The following is a 21,161-nucleotide window of genomic DNA, read 5'->3' as shown; positions in this document are numbered from 1 at the left end:
TATATGTTTTTTCTTTAAAAAAGTTTAGAAGAGTGTTTTCGAAATATGAATTTCATTGTGGTATATGTTGGGGAGTTTATGCATCAATAAATTATATTAATTACTCAAAAATTAAAACAAGAAAATTGCTATATACTAAAAATATATGGACATAAATATGATAATACTAATATTTTTAGTTCCTTTTTTTTACAAAAAACATTACAGTATTTAGTGAATCTCATGTTACCCAAGAAAGTCAGTGTACAACATACAAAAAAAAATTGTGACATAAAACTTTCTGCAAAATATTTACTAATGCTGCTCCAGGTGAGGCTCGAACTCACAACCCCGGCATTGCTCAACCTCAACACACAAGTTACTGATTATAAGTACCGTGCGCTAACCAATTGCGCCACTGGAGCGCTGCGTCATCAATTTGAGCGAGCAACTAGAACATTACTCACTGCCTTCTTTCTGACAGCATAAGGCGAACTTTTTCATTAAATGCCTGTTGCTAAGTTCGGTTTTAATTATAAAGCAAACATACAGACATTTGTACATAGAGCTCATAAAAGTCCATTACTTACTTGAGTGGACTTTGATAATGCTTTGAGTATTTAACATTTTGATTAGAGTTGTGGCTTTGATATTTTGTGTGTTTTATGTTGAAAAGCAGAAAATTTTAATTGTCATTGCTTAACTGCAATAATTTTAATTGAATGATGGGAATGTTTGAAAATATGATTTAGTAGATAAAATCTACTAATGGATATTTGTGACTAATCGGAAAGTTATAGTTCATAAGTGGTTGGAAATTGTTATCTATACAACACTCACATATGTATATCTGTATATATAGTTGTTGTAAGCAATTTATCTGCATTTTTGTGAAGATGTTCATGGAAATAGTTCATAGATTAGCTGATAAGTCACACATGGTGTAGATAGTAATGCATAATCATCAATGAGTTAATGCTAGAAATTTCAAATCGAATTCGAATCTACATTTTTTATAAAAGTAAATACTATTTGACAAGTTCCGAAACCTTGATTCACAAAATTGCGTGGAAACAGCGCATTATGTTACAGTTTCATATACGGATACCATTTATGCTACCGTTACTTTCATATCATAGAGTTGTATGCAGTTGGTGCAGTGGTTAGAGTTGTGCGCTCCCACTTCGTTGGTTATGGGTTCGATACCCAACTCCAAGAAAAGTTAAAAGCGAAATGTATTTTGTCATAACAATCATTCTTGGCCAGTGAATGACAAACCTTCGATTGCAATGAAAAATCTGTTGATAAAAAGAACCAGTTGCTTAGTGAGCGGAGACTTAAATTCACTAGGGTTTAAACATGACCTTAAAGATTGGGCGTAAAAAGCTCGACCAGACATCTATTAAAGTTGCACGTTGCAATGACATATATAGTATTTACAAATTATATATTCGTATACGTATTTTGTAGCTTTTATATGAGTACTTAAGCCACAGCGAACATAGTACTTGTTCTGAATTATGGTTTTGAAGTCAATGTAGGAATATGAATCAAATATATTGCACTTAAAATACACAATTTGTGTAATTGTCACTTTCCTCAAATATATTTTACAAAACTGTGCTTGACACATAAACTCTGAGCTTGATAAGTTGATTGACACTTTGGCTGATGAATGAAGTCACAAAAGCAATGACAATCACATAAAACATAATTCAAATGATATTAGTAGGTGAATCTCAAAATGTAAATATGTATTTATCATAAATGCCAATTTCACAGGCATTCGATATGAATTAAATAAACAAGCTTTACTTGCCATAAACCACTTGAGACAATAATAAGCGAATATGGTAATTATTAGGTGCCAGGCGCATAAACTGCTTACCTGATAAGAAATTTGTTTGTATATTGCTTAGGAAAGTTATATACATACACATATTGCCTATGTTCTACGCCATCGCTTCTGGGAAAATTTAATAAGTTACCAACGAGAAAATTTACAAGTTACTGTTTGAAGTTCATTTTATGAATTTTCATTGAACAACATTTTATAAATTTCGATTATGATAACATAATAATTTATATTGAAGGACTAGTTTCAACTCTACTCTTAGGATAAGCACATATTTCTTTAAACCATCCTAAATAAAACCCAATACCCTCACAAAATGAAACAGATCATTGACACGCCCACATAATGGTTATATAAGTAAATTAACATCCAAGCTAGGATAATAAAGCTTGGTTAGAAATAATAAATGACAAATCGCAAGCTAATGAGATTCCAAAAATCGGTCTATGCTATCGATTGTACATGTAATTGGTTTTCGAAAATTTTAAGTTGTTCCGGAAAATGGTTTCGGAGAAAGGAACATATATAGTACATAAACGGAAGTCATCTTCAATCTCAGACACCTCTTTTCGGAGGTCCTCCTAAAGATTTTTAATTTCAAAATTAATTGGCGATTATTAAAGGAAAATAATATGTGTAAATGCACATTAATTTTTTTAATTCATTAAATAAAATGCCCTAAAAAAAAAAAAATCACGAAAAATACATTTTTTCTAACTTACAAGTGGATATAAACTCTTTAAAACTCAAATATCGTATATATGTATGCAGGAATAAGCCAGAAATCATAATTACTTTGTATACCCCACATTCCTCATTTCGAAGGAATTTCTAGGTATAAATAACATTTTAATTTCGGTATGAGGTTCGTCTATTTCGATCAAAATTGGTTACTTAGGTTACGAGGTTTGACCAAGCGTATCGCGAATATTGAATATACGTAAACTCGATTTTCGATTGTTTTATTGCTTTGCATTGGTACCCATATCTCTTGGTTATGCTGGCAAGGTCGGCAATTTGGAATGCTTAATTAATTTTTGAAAGTTGTTTTGCTTGGAAACGTTTCTGTTATTCCAGAAATTGGTCAGAGAGCCTATATGAAATTTTGTGTGAAAAACAAAATTAAATGTGTGGACGCTATCGAATGGTGACTGTGGCATATGGTGAAGCTACTTTCGACAAAAGCAATGTTTATCGGTGATACAAATGTCCTCAGAGGGACATGCCACGCCAAGAAAAAACGAAAAGCATTTAAGAAGTGAAAAAATCGTATTGGCCAAAACTCGAATCACTATTAGAGTAATTGCTTAGGAACTAAACATATTCGATTGGTTCATGACATTCGATTTTAAGCAATGATTTGTGTATGAGTAGATGCGAAGTATGCACCAAAATTACTCATTTTCGACAAATAACTGCGTCCCGTTGACATTGCTCAGGAGATTTTCGGCTCAGAGTGTCATAACTGGTGGCGAATCATGTGTTTATGGTTTTATAAAGGGGAAACCAGAGCTCAGTCATCCCAATGGAAGCGTCCGCATGAGCCTAGACCGAAAAAAACGCGCCAAGTTAGGTCGAAAGAGAAGGTTTTGTAAGCAGTTTTCAGGCGGTTGCAGGGATATCGTGCATACTGAGTTCTTGCCAAAGCGTCTTACGGCAATATAGAATATTATCTGCAAGTTATGCGCAATTTGCGCGAAGCAACCCGCCAGAAACGCCCGGATTTATGGAAGAACAAAAATTGGCTTTTGCCTCATAATAACGCTCCAGCCGACGCATCGGTGCTTGCGCGCGAATTTTTGATCAAAAGCAACACAGTAATGGTGCAGCAGCCACTGAATTCCCCAAACCTGACCTGGTTTGTGACTTTTTGTGTTTTTAAAACTGAAGACGCCCATGAAGACAATGATACCTTACGATTGAGGAAATAAAAACTGCAGGGAAAGAGTAAACAAGGTCACAAAAAATTACCCTTTTAAGTGTTTCCAGAATTGAAAAAAAAACTCGGGCAGCAGTGCAATATATCTGGTGAGTGATTACTTTGAACAACACTAAATAGATAATCATGAATAAATAAACAATTTCTTAAAAAATAAAAAACTCGCGAAACTTTTTCAACAAACCTCGTATGTTAGTGTCATATTATATAAGTAGTGAAATATTAGAACCCTTCAAAGGTGGATATTTTTTATGAGTTTTAAAATTCCTGATTTGTTTTGAAATTTAACAAAGTAGCTGCGGCAGCACTCATAGTACAATAACAAAGGACTGAAAAAGTTTTTTCGTTTCGTTCGTTTTCGTGCGACTTTAAGATCATTGTGGATCTATGCAATTAGAGTGGTTATGGGAACTACTCTCCATATGACAATATAATTACGAAGAGAACTTAATAGTAAAACAATTAACCTTCAAACACCGACACTCAGCCACTCATTCACTCACACACGTATATGCTCTGAATCTCATGTAATTTATAATAATTTATACATATGTAAATACTGTGTATATTTACCACAAATTACTTAATTATAATATTACATAATTACTTATAACAAATGTTACTATGCCAAAAGTGCACCTGGCAGCCGTGCTTGCGCATGATTTTGCATGCCGCAAACTACCGGCCTGTTAATCATCGCACATACACTTCACTTGCAACATTTGCCATGATTTTGTTTTCTACTTTGTTATTTAGTTACTAATATAGTAGTTAGTTTTTGTTCTAATAATATTAGTTGTGTTAGTGGTACTTGGCATTTATACAGTTACAATACAACACTGCATTCGAATTACCGTCCAAAATCATTAATATTAATGCTTTAATGATAAATATACATACAAATGGATCTCGTTTGGCATTTAATTACATATTTATGCTGTACAGTGTTAGGTCTATGTTAGTAATTGGTTCGTATCAACTGCTTGAGTTTTGTTTTATTGTAATTGTTAGTAAACATTGTTGTATTATATGTAATCACTACAAGTATGGTAATTACTCATTACATTATTAGTAGTATTAGTAGGTATTAACTATTTAATAGTAGTTAGTTAGTTGGTATTAATAGTAGTTGTATTTGTAATGCTTTATTATATAACTTACATGATTAGTTGTTGTTGTTTTCCATGGTGTAGTGCGTTGTTATGTACTTGCAAGTCCATTTCCATTATGATTAATCCTTTATTGCTGTTTTTATGTTGGTATATATATGCTTGTAGGTATGTATATATTTCAGTTGACTGCTGCCTTCCACCTGCTTCTGTTTCTTAAGTTATGTTTATGTTTATTTTTTTTGTTTTTTTTACATTCAACTTAATTTATGTAGTGTACGAGCATTTGTTATCTCTTCTAAGCACTTTATGTTAAATTACTTTTAACGTTCTTCTTATTATTTATTGTTGTTGTTGTTGCATTAAGAAACTATTTTATGTTTTCTGCTTCTGTTTCTGTTGCGGTTTCTGTTTCGGTTACTGCTTTTGTTTTCGTTTTTTGTTTTTGTTTTGGTTTCTTTGCAATTTGTTTTTATAACACAGGTTTGGCAATGCTCGGTTTCGCTGTTGTCGTTGCAATTTCCGACAATTTAATATCGATTGGTACGCGCGTGTCGTATAACGTCGGCGCTTGCAATATTATTCCGGCCGTACCAACGACAACGGCTATTGTGAATAACCATAAGAATAGACGATCCAATACCATGGCCACGTATTTCCAATCTTCTTTGACCTATTGTGCAATAAAGAGAAAAAGAAAATATTTGTCAAAATCTTGCTTACATTCAAGATGTTTACAGAATGCGTGTAAATCATTGTAGAAAAACTTTGAATAGAAAGTTATAAATAATACAAAGGTACTTGTTTAGAAATTTTTATTACAGTTTTCTTTTTAAAGTCCTGAAGTGTTCAGTAGTCTATGAAATAATAATAGTTACAATGAAAGTTTATTTTAGTTGAAAAATGCTTTTAAATAAAATTAATTAGAAACTCATATACCATTTCTAAAAACAGTTAAATCACAACTTGTAGAGTCAAGAGTTCCAGAAATTAATCGTTCTTCTCAAAAACAAATTAGCTTGTGGAATTTGATACAGATTACTCATTACAGGGTAATATATCTTCAGCACAGATTAGTTACTGCTCCACGGATCTGTGTCGCTTCTGTGACCGAAGAGCTGATATACCAAAGTACATACCCCTTGGTTGCCCATCAATCGCAAAAAAAAATGGATTAAGGAAAATGAATCCGGTGAGAGAACATATTACAACCATTAACTCAGGAGCTTTACTAAGATTCGATTGGATTAAACGAAGTGTTGTGAAAAGAGAATAAGGGCAATATACCACTGTTCATAGTGCATTATTCAACTTTCAATCTATCCCTGGAATCATCGGCCCATATTTCTTCTAAAATGCCGGTGAGAACGTAACCGTCAATGGCGGCCGTTATCGCGCCAAGATAACCGACTATTTGATGCCTGAAATTGGAGCTCGTGATCACGGCGACATCCCACTCATCGAATCAATCAATGGATTTATTGAGAGAACACTTCGGTGAGCAGATAATTTTACGTTTTGGGCCGGTGGATTGACCACCAAGATCACACCGTTAGACTTTTTCTTGTGGCGATATGTAAAGTCTAAAGTCTATGCGGACAACCCGCTTCGATTCTGGCCTTGGAGCAAAACATCATTGCGTATCATTGTTATTTACCAGTCGAAATGCTCGAACGAGCCAGCGAAAATTGGACTCAACGGATGATTTGAGACGTAGCCGTAGTTGAAAGAGATAATCTTCGAAAAATAAATGCCAAAAAATGTTCTTTCGAATGATAATAAACATTTCTTATAAAATTTGAAGTTTTTGTGTTTTTTCTTTAAAAAATTATGAACCTCAAAATGGATCACCCAAAAATTTGTACTAGAAGATGTTGAAGAACAACAAAAAATTATAAAAAATATGTGTAAGAATCAATAAATTATTTTATAGAAAAATATTATTGATATTCAGTACTTCTTTATTAATACTTCACAGATATTAAGAAAAAAAAAAAATTATTACTGAATGTGTAATTTCTCCTCCTGCAGAAAACAAACAAACTGAACGTTCAAAGTAAATATTTTCTCTATCATGATTAAACTTTCACGAATCTAGTCCATACCGCAGTACACATAATTAATAAATTCAAAGTTCAGCTGCAAATGATAGAGACATAAAACATGGAAGGAGCTAAAAGAGAACAAAGCGTTGCCAGCTTTAGCGATGTAATTGAAAAAAAGATATAAAAATATTTCGCGCTGATATTGGCATTACAATTGCCAGGGCGAAAGATGCGAGGGATAGTGCAAACTCTGTTAAGCTATAAAAATCAACAATCAATAACGATGTCCGCCAGTTACTCGCTTCAAGCACTCGCCACCGTGATTCCAGTGATGCGGCACATTATAAGTGCATTTTAATGCGACACAGTGGGTTGTACTCCGCAGATTAATACTCATTGCAATAATAGTGGATGTAGAAATGTTAATGACTCAATTGCACATAATGGGCATATTACTATAATATTATATTGATATTTTCACTTTCATATTGAACTTGTAAAAGGACTGTAAAACTGGTACCAATGAATTCTTTTAATTGTTTTTGAATATGTTTAAGAATTTTAAATAATACTATTTTCAGTCCTTTCTGAAAGTTGTACCACTATAAGCAAAAAATAGTAAGACTTTGTAAATAATAAAAAAATCTTAATTTAATTTACAAAATCTATTCCCCTCAAAGTAATGCCACATGTGCCAAAAAATAGCTTCGCGCAAACGACGCATCACACTGAAATAGTATTCTCTGTTGACAGTTTGGCTGGTCGGAAGGAATTCGGAGTACACCACACCTCGATAATCGAGGTAACTCTTAACATAATCTTCATTTTTGACCTGCTTTGACGTATTTTTTTCGGCTTAGGCTCGCTTTTGTCACCATATTCGACCGATGGATCGTCTTTTTACGGGTCATAATCATAGATCTAAAACTCATCGACTCATCGCCAGTAATAATACGTTTCATGACTTCCTGGCTTTCGGAAAGCACAGACATTAACGCGACGTTGTCGAAAAAAATTAGTAATTTTGGAACCAATCGTGCTTTCACTTTTCTTAGGCCCATATGATCTTGCAAAAAGGTCTTCACTGATCCTTTCGATATTCCAACGATGCCAGTAAGATCTCTAACTTTTATTCGTCGATTCTCAAGCATCAATTATTAACGTGTTGATCATCAGTTGATGTTGATGGCCCTCCTGGATATAGTCAACAAGTTCTCGACTCTCTTTGAATAATTTGTACCAATAAAAACCACTTGCTCGCAACAAACAATTATCACCAAAGTCCTTTTCCATTATTTTTTGAAGCGTTGGAGATAATGAAAATGCAAGTCAGCGAAGTGAATTAAGGCCCTGATATTGTGGAAGCCAATCACGTTGAACTTTGGTTTCGTTGAACCATTTAAATTAGGCTGGATCTAACAAGAGGCTCGATGTCTGAGTGCCACACAAACTAAAGCAAAAAACCTCATGGATTGAATTTTCATCTGCGAATCGCAACAAAATCGATCAATTTCTGAAGCGGATGGTGAGTCGGTGGTCCTGGTACGATTGACTGACAGGAAGTGTTAGGTGTATGCGTGATTTAGCCGTTTAAAGCAAGCAATCGCCCATAAGGGACTGTTTTGGACAATATGAGAAAATTGTGTTCATTCCAACGTAAGGCCACACACATCGATAGTGACTCGTCTGTAGCTCAAGAGCTTGGTTGGGATGTACATATGTATGCACCCACGAACAAAACGGTTTTTCATAATAACTCTAAGCATGTTAGATAAAATCTACAATTTAAAGCAAAAATTATTGACTTCATAAATAGATCAATCTTAGTTAGTTTGGCTCACCCTAATGCATATTTTTCTCAAAAGGCACACAAAGTGATATGCTTTTCCGTTATCTTAAACTACAAGTATATATGTATGTATATTTGGGATATTTTGCATTCTGCACTTCATCGTTATTGCTTTTATGGTTTTATTTCGTCCTTCATTTGCTTGATCGCCACTTCTGTCGTCACTCTGGTATATATTTGTTGTCTTTCATCGTTTTGTTGTAGTGTTTATTTGCTTTTGGCCAAATCGACTGCACAAAATGTTTGGCAGCAACGCTCGTACGGCAATTTTTACCGAGCTGTGCCACTATTCATTCGGTTATGCATTCATTCACTCATTCATTATTCGCTACAAATAACTTCCAATCCATTCAGTTGCGATTCAAGACGACGGACGATTGCGACAACTCGGAGCGACTTTGCGGTCTGTTTTTTCAGCAGTTTTTTGTTATTTTTGTGCATATTTATTAAAACAGCTTTTGGAATTATTGAAGATGGATGAATGAAATATTGCATTCGAGTGGAATTGACAGGATATTGCTAAGGCAAGGTCATCAAAAGGAGCGATGAGCGCGATTAAGCGTGCGACCAATGAACAATGAGTAGTTATTGTTGCTGTTGTTGGTGTTTTTCGTCGCATTGCAACTACTGCGCCAATAAGTGAAATAAAAATGATGAGATTTTGTTGTTGTTGTAGTTTAAGCAAGCATATGACGATGATAACGATGACGGTATTTAGTCAATATGTCGCGCTTCACTGCTCCAGCGAGGAGCCCGCGCCCCATATAGCGGTACTTATGCTGCCTTGTGTTGGTGTTGTTGTGGAAAACGAGTTTTGTTATTGCTACTGTTGATGTTGATGTTGGCTGTTGCTTGCTGCTGGTGATGGTGATGGTGTTGGTGCCGACTTTAATGGTGATTGTATTGCTTTTGCCGTTGCCTGTGTGCTTCGATGACATTGATGGCGTTGGTCCTTCAGCTTGTGACAATGATGAATGACAAGTAGTTCGTGGATGCAGTAGTGGGCGCATGTGGAATGTACTGCAGCAACAGACTTTCGCAGCGGCAATGTAAAATGTTCGCATATCAATTTTAAAGGATGCGTCGAATGAGGTTGACGGGAGAAGTATAAAAAAGAAATAAAACAAAAGCCCGTATGTATTGCTTTCAAACCCCAATGAACGCAATAAACCCGTTACTCTTCCTTAACCTTGACCGCAACGCATCATACTAACTAAAGGCTTGGTTCTTTCACCCCGTCTCTCGCCGTTCAACAACTCGCCATATTGTAATATTTAGTGAAGCTTGGGTGCTCATCCTTCCAGCTTTTATGCTACAAATACTAATGCCATGCTGTGCAAAGTGTGCATAAAGTCGTCTTATGCATGTTTTTCTTTGCAGCTTAGCATTTACAAGTCATAAAGTAGCTTTGCAGTGTGCTCTGTTTAACAAGCGCTAGCGCTCAAAGCCATGATATGGCGTAATCCGCAGATAGAATATGTTGTTCAGGCGCATAAACAAACAAATATGTAAATGACACACAATAACAACAAGTCAACAAAGAAGCAACGTAAAATGCAAATATGTATGTGGATAATACTTAGAGGGGAGAGAGACAACGCTTTGGAGTACTTAGGTATTGTAAAGCACACGAATTACTTATATGTAGTACTGGCTGGAGGGAAAGAGGGCAGGAGGACAAGCGCTTAAACACTAACCAAATAATGCGGAATTTTGAAGGTTTTGACTTTTGTGTTGAAAGCAAAGTATGGGTAATGCCACCGAGATATAAATAAGTTTAAATATAAACATTGAGAATTGAAAACATCAGATCGAACTTTGTTCTACATGAGAGCGTATGATCGTATAAGAAAATGAAGAGTGTTTCAGTTGGGGCAAAATCGAATGTTAAACATTCAGTATTGATTGCAGAAGAAATTGAACTTCGAAATCGATGTAGTATTGAACTTAGCTTATTCCATATGTCCGCTTAAAAATGAATTGTGTTGGCAATGCGAATAAGAAGAATCAGCTGACTTTCAATTTAGTTTGAAATTTCAAATTTGTGAATGGAATATTAATACACTATACAATATACATATATGTACGTACGAGTATTCATTTGAGGTTTAGAATACAAAAAACTGAAAACAAGTGTTCATATTTGTCTTAATTTTAACTCAATACTCATCCAAAAAATCTGTAATTTTGGTTTGTTTACATTTTCATCTATAAAAATGAGGTTTCTCGCTTTGCCAACTACTTTTTTTTGGAAAAAACCTTGCTATTGTGAATGAAAAGCGATGAACTGGCAATGCCTCTAATTCAATATACGAGCTATGATAGGTAATGACAAGCCAACATAATTATGTTGGCTAAGTCTTCGATACAAAATAGGCTAATAGCTTAATTTGCTGGTCAAATAAAACACGCCTAATGTTTTTGACATACATATTTAGTAATAGGTCTTACAAAGCTCAATGAACAGGTTGGCTCCAATTTTAAGGTTAGATAGAAACACATATAGTATATTTAAGATATATCAGTAGATTAGTTATCACCATAGAGGTGATATACACTGAAGGCAAATAATAGTAAGACCATTCATTGAAATATTTTGTTTTTGGTTGGTATGACTCTCAGCGACATCTGTGAAAAATGTTACATCGAAATAGTCATTAGTGTTTAGTATACCCTTGTCTTTCTGAACTACATTAAGAGTATTCGGTGATTTTTCCGATAAGTGAAACTATTCAACAAAGAAGTTCCATTAGATTTTGTGTGCGGAATCAAGTTTCTGGGAATTGGAAAAGGCCTTCGGTGATACGCCCACGTCCAAGGGTCTTCAACATCAACTGATGATCAACATGTCAATAAAATAAAGGAATTGGTGCTTGAGAATCGACGATTAACAGTCAGCGAGCCAGTAAGAGCATTGTTGGAATATCGGAAGGATTTTCGACTACCAGAAAGTCATGAAACGTATTATTATAACCCTGATCGGTCAAACACCGGCGTGTATCAGATTTTTTTCTCGTAGAACTCCTTCTTGCGTGGAGACGATCTACCGCTCGAATATCGTGGCAAAGGTGAGACGAAGATGAAAAAAACATCGTCAAATCAAAGTTATGTTGACAGCATCCCTGGATTATCGAGGTGTGGTTCACTCCAAATTCCTTCCGACCGACCACTGAAATACTATATGAGTGTTATGCGTCGTTTGCGTGAAGCTATACGCAAAAAGACACAAGTGTATTGGGGCCAAGGGGGATTACTTGAAGAATAAACTAAGAATTTTCAAATTGCGAACAAAGTCTTACTATTTTTTCTCATAGTAGTATATATAAATATTCTATGGCTCAACGTAAGAGCATAGGGCGCAGCAAAATAAAACTCCCATTTATTTATTTTTTTGGTATTCGTGTAAGGTCATAGAAAAGTCTATAAAAACGGCAATCCAATTAAACCCTCACAAATTTAAGAGATATATCACTTAGGAAAAAAATTGTGCTGACAATATAAAAAATTTTAAATGATTTGCTGAATTGTGTACAGATTATATGAACATAGAGACGTCAAAAGCAGTGGATTTCCAGAAGAGGCCTTTTGTGTGGTCTTTAGAGCTATTTAAACTCCATAAACATAAATTATTGCATTTGTGTTCTAAAACTCAATCCATAGTGATCCTCATGGAATGACTGAACCGAATATAAAGTGTAGAAGGTTGCAACAATATTGGATATAAGGACAGTACCGAAAAGAAACTGCACACTTTCAATTCAATATTTCTCATGAAATATACCAGCCAAATGGCTGGTTACATTGCGGTAAGTACCGTTAGAAAGCTTTATAAGTTCTGCTTCGTTTGTTTTTTCTTTCTCTGTTCTCTAATTAAACGAAAATTCGACACAAATTAAGATAATATTATTTTTTTACTAGTTTTACTTCAAAGTGGATAAAAATCCCTCTATTTGTTATTAACAAAGTTATATGCAAAAATTAATAAAATCCGTGACGTTACAAATAAAACATTGTGCGCAGTTTCTTTTCCGTATTTTCCATGTACTATTACACTCGCTTCTAATATCATTTATTATTACTAAATTAAGAAATATTTTAGGGGAAAAATAATTTTACTAACTACCAATAAATACCGTTAGTCATAGTTCTACGTTAATTGTTGCGTATTCGCTTTCGTGAGCGTTTTTAAAAAATTTACGATAATTGTGTACTGACTGCATTAGTCAAATCTCTCTTTACGTAGCACTTCCGGCCGTTGAGCTGTCCGTCGGCGAGGAGGACCATTTTCGAGCAGTCCAGTCTGCAGACATCTTTATTTAACGGTCAACGTTGCCCAATAAATTTCACAGACTTAGCGCAGCGGTGCCGCGTATGCCACACCCACATACAAACAATTTAATTTACGACCGGCACCGCTATTATTGCGAAATTTTATTAATGGCCTTTCGAGGTTTATTGGCCGGAATACGCTTTTTGGTCAACTAATCGCCAAGCGAAGACCTCCGCGTTTTTTTACATGCTGTTTGTATTTAGAAGCCACAATAAAAATGTGAGAGTAATAGGAGATATTTGTACTCACCCTTGTGCTTTCCTCCTCCTTGCGCGTTTGCTCCGCTATATAATTCACACCTTCCATGGCTTTCCGCAGTTCGGGGCAGGCATGCCAATGATGCCGCGTTTCACTAAAGCAGCCTCCCTTTTCGCCCGTTAGACAACAGTGCGTGCCACCATCTCGCTGACACGCTGGCAGTATTTCACGCGGCAGGGCGCCACCAGCGGCTCCTTGCGCACCGCCAACGCCAATGCCACCGGCACCAGTTGTGGCATATTGATGCGGCGGCTGTTCAGACGATTGGCAGGCCGCACCAGCACCCGCACCTTGGTGTATGCCGCTGCAACAAGAGTCCGCCAGCGTCGAAGCGGTCGCCACCGAGTTCACGGTGGTCGTGGACTTTATCACATTTGCATTGCTGTGGCCCAGCAGATCGCACGTCGTGGTCGATTGATGTTGCTGATGGGGATGCAGTGGTGCTGGGACGGGTGAAAATTGTGCAGAGGACGCTGACTGTTGGCGATACAGATGGTGTGTAGAGGTGCTGGCCGCACCGAAACCTACACCGACACCCACACCCACCGAATGCGTGTGGACGTGATGTAGCGTCGAAGTGGACGCCGAGATGGCGCCGATGGGCAGTTGTTGTTGGTGTTGCTGGTTCAGTCGGCCGAACTGTGAGGTGGATGGCCCGTCGTAACCGTTCGTCTGTACCGAAGTGGAAGTCTTTTGTTGGCGAAATTTCGTTGGCGTCAATGGATGATCGAGCAGTGAGCCGCCAGTCTGTTGATATTGACTATGATGTTGTGCGTCCACGAGCGATGATGTAGTCGATGTTTGTTGATTCACCGTCGAGATATTGGAGGGGTAAAGTGTGGAAAACTGACCAGCTACGGACGCAGTGCCGGTGGTACTGAAACCCAGACCACCAATCGTCGTGTCGTCCAGTATATTTAGACTTTGTACACGATGCTGCAGATGTGGCGAGGTACTGCGCGACGTTGTCTTGGGGCTGTGATGCATTCTATAAGTATTCAAAGAGGTTTATGAAGAGGTTAGTTTTCAGTAAAGCGAAAGCTGAGTTAAAGAGCAGTCTTTATAGTATAAAGTAGTACCTAGACAAGGCCGCTGGTGGTGGTACCGGTGGTATTTGGTCGCCCAAATCAAATCCGTTGCAGGTGCGAACCATCAGGCGACGCGATGATTTGCTGCACGAAAAGGCAAATACAAAGTAATTAATTATTTATAAAAAATATTTGATTGAGTTATTTAATTGAATTTTTGTATGTGTATTTGTTTCGTACTCACATCATCTCACTAATAGGGTAGAGTGGTCGCCGTATGACCAAAAAGCGAGGCAGTTGATTGATGAACACCGTTCGCACCCAGGGCGCCATCGTATGTGTCTGCGGCGAGCGGAAGTGTATGTTGAGCACCACGACCGTGACACATATACTACAGGGTGACACCCAGGAGTGAGTTTGCGGTATTAGTTGTGCAATCCATGGTGTTGCAGGACATGTGGACATTGCGGATGGTGAATGTTCCAGATCGAGCGGCGTTGCGTCCAATGTGGCACACCGGAAAGCATTACAAATTGCAGAGAGATAGAAAAACCATAAATATGTATGAGAAAATTGCACATATACGTATATATGTACGTATGTATGGTAAATATGTTTGTGAGCGCATAGGGCGGTCAATAGATAGAGCTAAGCGTGTAATATACTTGTTTATAAATTATTTTGGAGGAAATTGATGACACACTGTGCTTGAGATGAATTTTTTGCGCTTTGCATGTAACGGAAATTACTGCGTGGTGCTGGCATGCACTCTTTCACGATTCAAAGCAAAGGACACACCAGAAAAACTCATTTCCACGCAAAGACACATCGGTAAAGCGGTTTATTAATGGTTGTATGTGTAAATACATATATACTATTAATATTTTCAATTGCATTTCAAATCTGTAAAGCTGTAATTGACTATAGACTATCAGATACGAGTACAGGGTGATTCATATGTATATATTTCAAACATACAGTTATAACTGTGATCAGTGATAAATATAAATAAATTTATTTTAACAAAAAAAATAAGCTATTTTTAGAAATCCTGGTTGTCTCAAAAAAATCATTCAAAAGCATAAATATGTTTATAAATAAAAAAAGTAAGATTTTAAATAAATGTTCAAATCGGAAACTGTCCTGTTGATTTTTATTTAATTTTAATATTTTATTTCCTAAATTCGGTTTAACAATATTGACTCTATGCTCATACATATGTACATATGTATGTTTGTAATGTGTTTTCTGTTCTGCTATAAATCTAATAGCTCTACTCAACATACGTTTTTACTTTCCCGTTTAGTAATTCTATACTCTCGCAACATGTTGCTACAAAGTATAATCGTTTTGTTCACTTTACCATTATTTATACACATAAACTCATCAGGAATAAGAGATAAATTGAAAATTAGTAATGGATGTAAAACCACCTACTTTTATAACTGATCCAATTTGACTCGGACTGGTCCATGTAAAGGTGCGCAAATCGAATCGAAAATTTTTCTTTTCCTAGGTTGGCACACATTTTTCATGTTCATGTGAAGTTTGATATATAGCAGTGGGTCTCAACATTTCTTATGGATTGATTAAATACATTATGGTAGACCATAATCTTTTGCAAAACAGTTGAGATCGCAAATGGGATGCATGATAACCTAGCCTGCCTTACAATAATAAAACCCATCTTTACTGGCAACGAGATATGGCTTTATGAATATCAAATCGAAAATTTCCAAAAATATGGCGAAAGACGAGCCCTCCTAACACTTAATTAAATGAGGCTAGCTTGTATTAGCAAAAAAGGAGCCTATTTTGTATACGCAAATCAGTCTCTCACATGTCGTTCTCTGGCGTTAGGCCTCTCTGTGACGTTGTTGTGGCGAATTTTGCGAATAGATCTTGGCCTACATTCTTATATTTGGTGCGATTTATGGGCCGACTTTACTGTGCATGGGAATCGCTACCACTCAATGATAACCGAATACTTTTGGGCCAAAATGGCCGCCTCGGCCGTGCGATTTGACGCTGTTGGACTATTTCCTGTGGCGCTATGTCAAGTCTATGGTCTATACCAACAAGCCTGGGACGATTAACGAACTTCGTACGAATATCGAGCGTGAAAATACAGTAGTATCAGGCGATTTATGGCTTAAAACCGGCGAAAATTGCGTTCATTGTCTGGACTTCTGCAACACAAAAGAAATCGAGTTCCATACATAATGGCATCGAATATGCTTTCACAGGAATAAAAAATTTCCTTGATATCCCAAGCCGTTTTTGTTTTATTTAAAAAAAAAATATAGCTCTCTTGTGGAAAAATCCGTTACATACTCGGAAAATATATAATCTTCGGTTGCACCCAAATGTAGGCCATCCTTACATGTATTAACTGGTTACCCAATGATTTTTTTTTGGTCGACAGCGGTTTGGTATCATCATTTCGAAAGAAATACAGTATGTAGTTATATATACATATATAACCCGCATAAATATATACCTATGTATGTATATTGAAAGCGTAGTCACCTGAAGTAGAAATTCCAATACAAGCAAAACAAAAACTATTTTCAAAATGTGTGGGTTCTCTGTGTTTTTGTTACATTTTTAACTGTTATTTGATAGTTTGAGTATTGAATAATTAAGAACCCAATCAATTTTTACGTCGTCCATGCACTGGCCAGAGGGAAATAAAAATTTAAACAATCCGCTGGTAATGTGGCTAATCGACGACTGAGATAAATTGAAACAGGTCAGAATAAAAAGTGACAAAAATGTGGCAACCGTGAGCGTATTGAAATTTAAAGCGGATTTTTAAATCCCAGAGGTACGATGACATTGCTTCACATAAAAATTGTATTTGGCAAAAAGTTAACTGTAACAAGTAAGGAAGGGCTAAGTTCGGGTGTCACCGAACATTTTATACTCTCGCATGATAAAGTGATAATCGAGATTTCATTATCCGTCATTTACATATTTTTCAAATACCGTATTTGTGTAAAGTTTTATTCCGCTATCATCATTGGTTCCTAATGTAAGTACATATATATTATTCAGAGAAGGCATCAGATGGAATTCAAAATAGCGTTATATTGGAAGAAGGCGTGGCTGTGAACCCATATTTCGTAAATGTCATCAGGGTATTAAGAAAGTATTATATACCGAATTTCATTGAAATCGGTGGAGTAGTTCCTGAGATATAGTTTTTTGTCCATAAGTGGGCGACGCCACGCCCATTTCAAATTTAAAAAAAGGCTGGGTGCAGCTTCCTTCAGCCATTTCTCCCGTAAAATTTAATGTTTCTGACGTTTTTTGTTAGTCGGTTGACGCACTTTTAGTGATTTTCAACATAACATTTGTATGGGAGGTGGGCGTGGTTATTATCCGATTTCTTCCATTTTTGAACTGTATATGGAAATGAAGGAAACGACTCTACAGAGCTTGGTTGACATAGCTGCAGTAGTTTCCGAGATGTGTACAAAAAACTTAATATGGGGCGGGGCCACCCCCACTTTTCCAAAAAAATTACGTCCAAATATGCCCCTCCCAAATGCGATCCCTTGTGCCAAATTTCACTTTAATATCTTTATTTATGGCTTAGTTATGACACTTTATAGGTTTTCGGTTTCCGCCATTTTGTGGGCGTGGCAGTGGGCCGATTTTGCTCATCTTCGAACTTAACCTTCTTATGGAGCCAAGGAATACGTGTACCAAGTTTCATCATGATACATACAGCTTGCACGGACGGACGGACGGACAGACGGACGGACGGACAGACAGACATCCGGATTTCGACTCTACTCGTCACCCTGATCACTTTGGTATATATAACCCTATTTCTGACTCTTTTAGTTTTAGGACTTACAAACAAACGTTATGTGAACAAAGCTATAATACTCTCCTTAGCAACATTGTTGCGAGAGTATAAAAAGTAAGTAAAAGTTGTGTATGTTTATAATTTCGCATCACATTGAATACATGATTTGGAACAGTTTATATTAATTTGCTTCCGGTTGGTAAAAAATGCAACAGCAGGGCCGTTATATGCTTTGTTTTGTAATTTTTATATGGAGTTCCGGAACTTTTAATATTTATAAGGAAAATAATATTCGAATACTTCTTGTATTAAAAATCACTATTAAAATTAAATACATTTAAAATTTATCAAAACGAGCTCAGTCGTCATATTTTGTTTGCCTTGTGTATAAAAAAAAAGTATAGGAAATTTGATGAACGATTTTCTAAAAGCCAATTTGCTATCGTTACTAGTATGCTTCTGCAAGATTGAGAGCCCCTATGGCACAATTGTTTCAAAAGATATTCCAAATTTATAAAAGCACGATTTTCTAAAATATTTGAGATATTTTTATCGACATAAATATAAGTAAACAACCACCTATGTATATCGAACTGTTTGATCCTCTGTCTGTACAAACAATAATTGGCTTAAAAGTAAAGGATGTCGTCAGGCAATTGAATAGGTTTTATGAAACTTTTGTCACGCACTCAATATACTATTTTTATAGTTTTGTTCACCTAAGGCTTGTATGTATCACCTAAAACTAAACGAAATAGATATAGGGCTATACACCCTGTCAAGAAAGTATCGGAAATTTATAAATAAAACGAAAATTTTTAATCATCATCCAAATTTATTTTATCGCCTTCAAAGTAACTTCCATTTGAAGCGATGCACATATGCCGACGCTTCTTCCAATCGTTAAAATATTTTTTATAGGCACTTTCCGGCATGGACTTCAGCTCTCGCGTCGAATTTCTTCCGGTTTTCTCGGAGCGGTCGTTTGAGTTTGCTTAATAGCCAGAAATCACACGGACCTAAATCAGGTGAATACGTTAAAAATTTTTGAAAAATTCCACAAATCACTCTACTCGACTAGGAAAAAGAATTTATCTGTATTCCATATAAGCGGGAGATGAGAGGGAAAATGAAAAATTCCCGATGCTTTCTTGACAGGGGTATAAATGATCAGGATGACTAGAAATTTCGGTTGATTGTCTTCTGTCCGTCCGTCTTAAGTAAAATTGACATATCTCGATGAAACTTGATACGTGGGTTCCTAAATACAAAAAAAATTGAGTTAGTAGATGGGCGTAATCGGACCACTGCCACGCCCACAAATTGCCATTAACGGAAATAAGCAATAAATTAAGATATAAACTCATAAAATCTTGAAAAAGTGAGCGTGGCCACGCCTTCTAATAAGTTTAATGTATATATCTTCTAAACCACTAACATTACAAAGACCAAATTTGCTGAGTATAAATCTTATAAGAACTTCTACCGACAGTGTGAAAATAGATGAAGTCAAAGGATAACCCAACTCACTCCCCATTTTACGGTTCTGGTAAAAACTACTAAAAGTGCGATAATTCAATAACTAAATACGCCACAAATATTAAATTTTACCATCGAGATGGAGCAAGAGAACTTTATGAGAGCTGGTGTGAAAATTGGCCAATGGGCGTTGCACCGCCCATTTTTTGGTGCAATCCCAAATCTCGGAACCCGAGGGACCGATTTCGACAAAATTTACTACGTGGCATATACTTAATTTTAATTAAGATTTTCGAAATTCGAATATTTGAGTTATCCCAATGAAAATAAGAGGGAGTGTTTTATTCATAACAGTGAATCTTTACGTCTAAAATAATTAAATTTGAACGAAAAATTGGCTTAGCTCCTATATAACTAATATCAGGATTTTCGAACATCCGGCTGACTTTTACACCTTAAAGTATTTCCCCGACTTCGATTCTTGCAAGTTGCAAGATTATAAAATATTCGGTTGCACCCGAACTTAGACATACTATACTATACTTATTATATGTATATAATATTACTCACGGTCAATTGCGATCACTGACGCGTACAATTCGAACTTCTTACTGTGACACGTCGTGTCGTGAAATAAGAAAAATGAGTGCTCGGTATTAGAAAAGTTTTGAAGCATAGTTTCTAACGAAGCATCCTAAAAATCTCAAATGGAATATGAAAAAAACTGCAAAGTATTTAAATATGATTTGTACATTTGTGGAGAAGTGGTCTGGTCACTATGGAGAAACTGGAAATGTAGAAGACAAGTCAGCTATTCTTCTCATTTTTGAGAAGAAATCACTGCTCAGTCTAAGGGAAAATTTAGTTTAGTAGGGCATAACATTTATCTCTAAATACAATACGGGAAAAACTTCAGAGATCTGGTTTCAAACGCAGCAGTACTGTAATCAAACCCCGACCTTCATAAGCACACATTGAAGCAAATTTGCATTGGGCGCATGATAACGTCAACCGCGATGGGAGAAATGTCATATTTCTATAATAGTCAACTTTTGTGTGGTTAAGCTCCTTGACAAGTGTTTGAATAAGGAAAGGGCGAACCTTTATTCAAAGGGCGTTTATGGACGCATCTCTGCTTATGGATTTGAGGTTTGAGGTGCTTCACAGAAAACCTAAATCATAAAATGATATAAAAAGCGAAGTGAGCTGAAATGCTTTACGACAAAAATAAACATGATTGGATACTGAATAAAGAAAATGATCCAAACATAGAAGCAGACGATAGATTGGAGCAGGTATTGAATAAACGTGAGCTACTACGAAAGAAATCTGTTTTTTATAATTACAACTTTTTTTCCAATAAACGCTACATGCACTTTAGAAAACGAAAACGTTATTTTGTAATGAAAGCATTACATTGTTCACAAAATATACTAAAAACGCTATAAATTTAAGGTTTGGGAAAAAAGAAGG

General features: G+C 36.1%; 1 protein-coding gene and 1 non-coding gene across 2 annotated transcripts in view; both read right to left on the bottom strand.

The window, feature by feature from the left end:
* Positions 1-301: 301 nt before the first annotated feature.
* Positions 302-404, bottom strand: Trnai-uau. Its single transcript has 2 exons — positions 367-404; positions 302-337 (listed from the first exon to the last, which is right to left on the bottom strand). It is a non-coding gene; the product is annotated as a tRNA-Ile (tRNA).
* A 4,536-nt stretch (positions 405-4,940) lies between these two features.
* LOC120774337 (acetylcholine receptor subunit alpha-like) overlaps positions 4,941-21,161 on the bottom strand; it is a 168,341-nt gene continuing 152,120 nt past the window's right edge. Inside the window, exons 7-10 of the mRNA XM_040103896.1 lie at positions 14,637-14,783; positions 14,444-14,536; positions 13,356-14,352; positions 4,941-5,555 (exon numbers count right to left, since the gene is read on the bottom strand). Of these exons, the coding sequence (XP_039959830.1) occupies positions 5,355-5,555; positions 13,356-14,352; positions 14,444-14,536; positions 14,637-14,783 (1,438 nt within the window). The 3' untranslated portion in view covers positions 4,941-5,354. The remainder of the gene's footprint in view (positions 5,556-13,355; positions 14,353-14,443; positions 14,537-14,636; positions 14,784-21,161) is intronic.

The sequence above is a fragment of the Bactrocera tryoni genome, chromosome 4 (assembly GCF_016617805.1).
Source record: "Bactrocera tryoni isolate S06 chromosome 4, CSIRO_BtryS06_freeze2, whole genome shotgun sequence".
Lineage (NCBI taxonomy): Eukaryota > Metazoa > Arthropoda > Insecta > Diptera > Tephritidae > Bactrocera > Bactrocera tryoni.
Note: the sequence above shows the minus strand (reverse complement) of the source record. Positions and strands in the feature narration are given on the sequence as shown.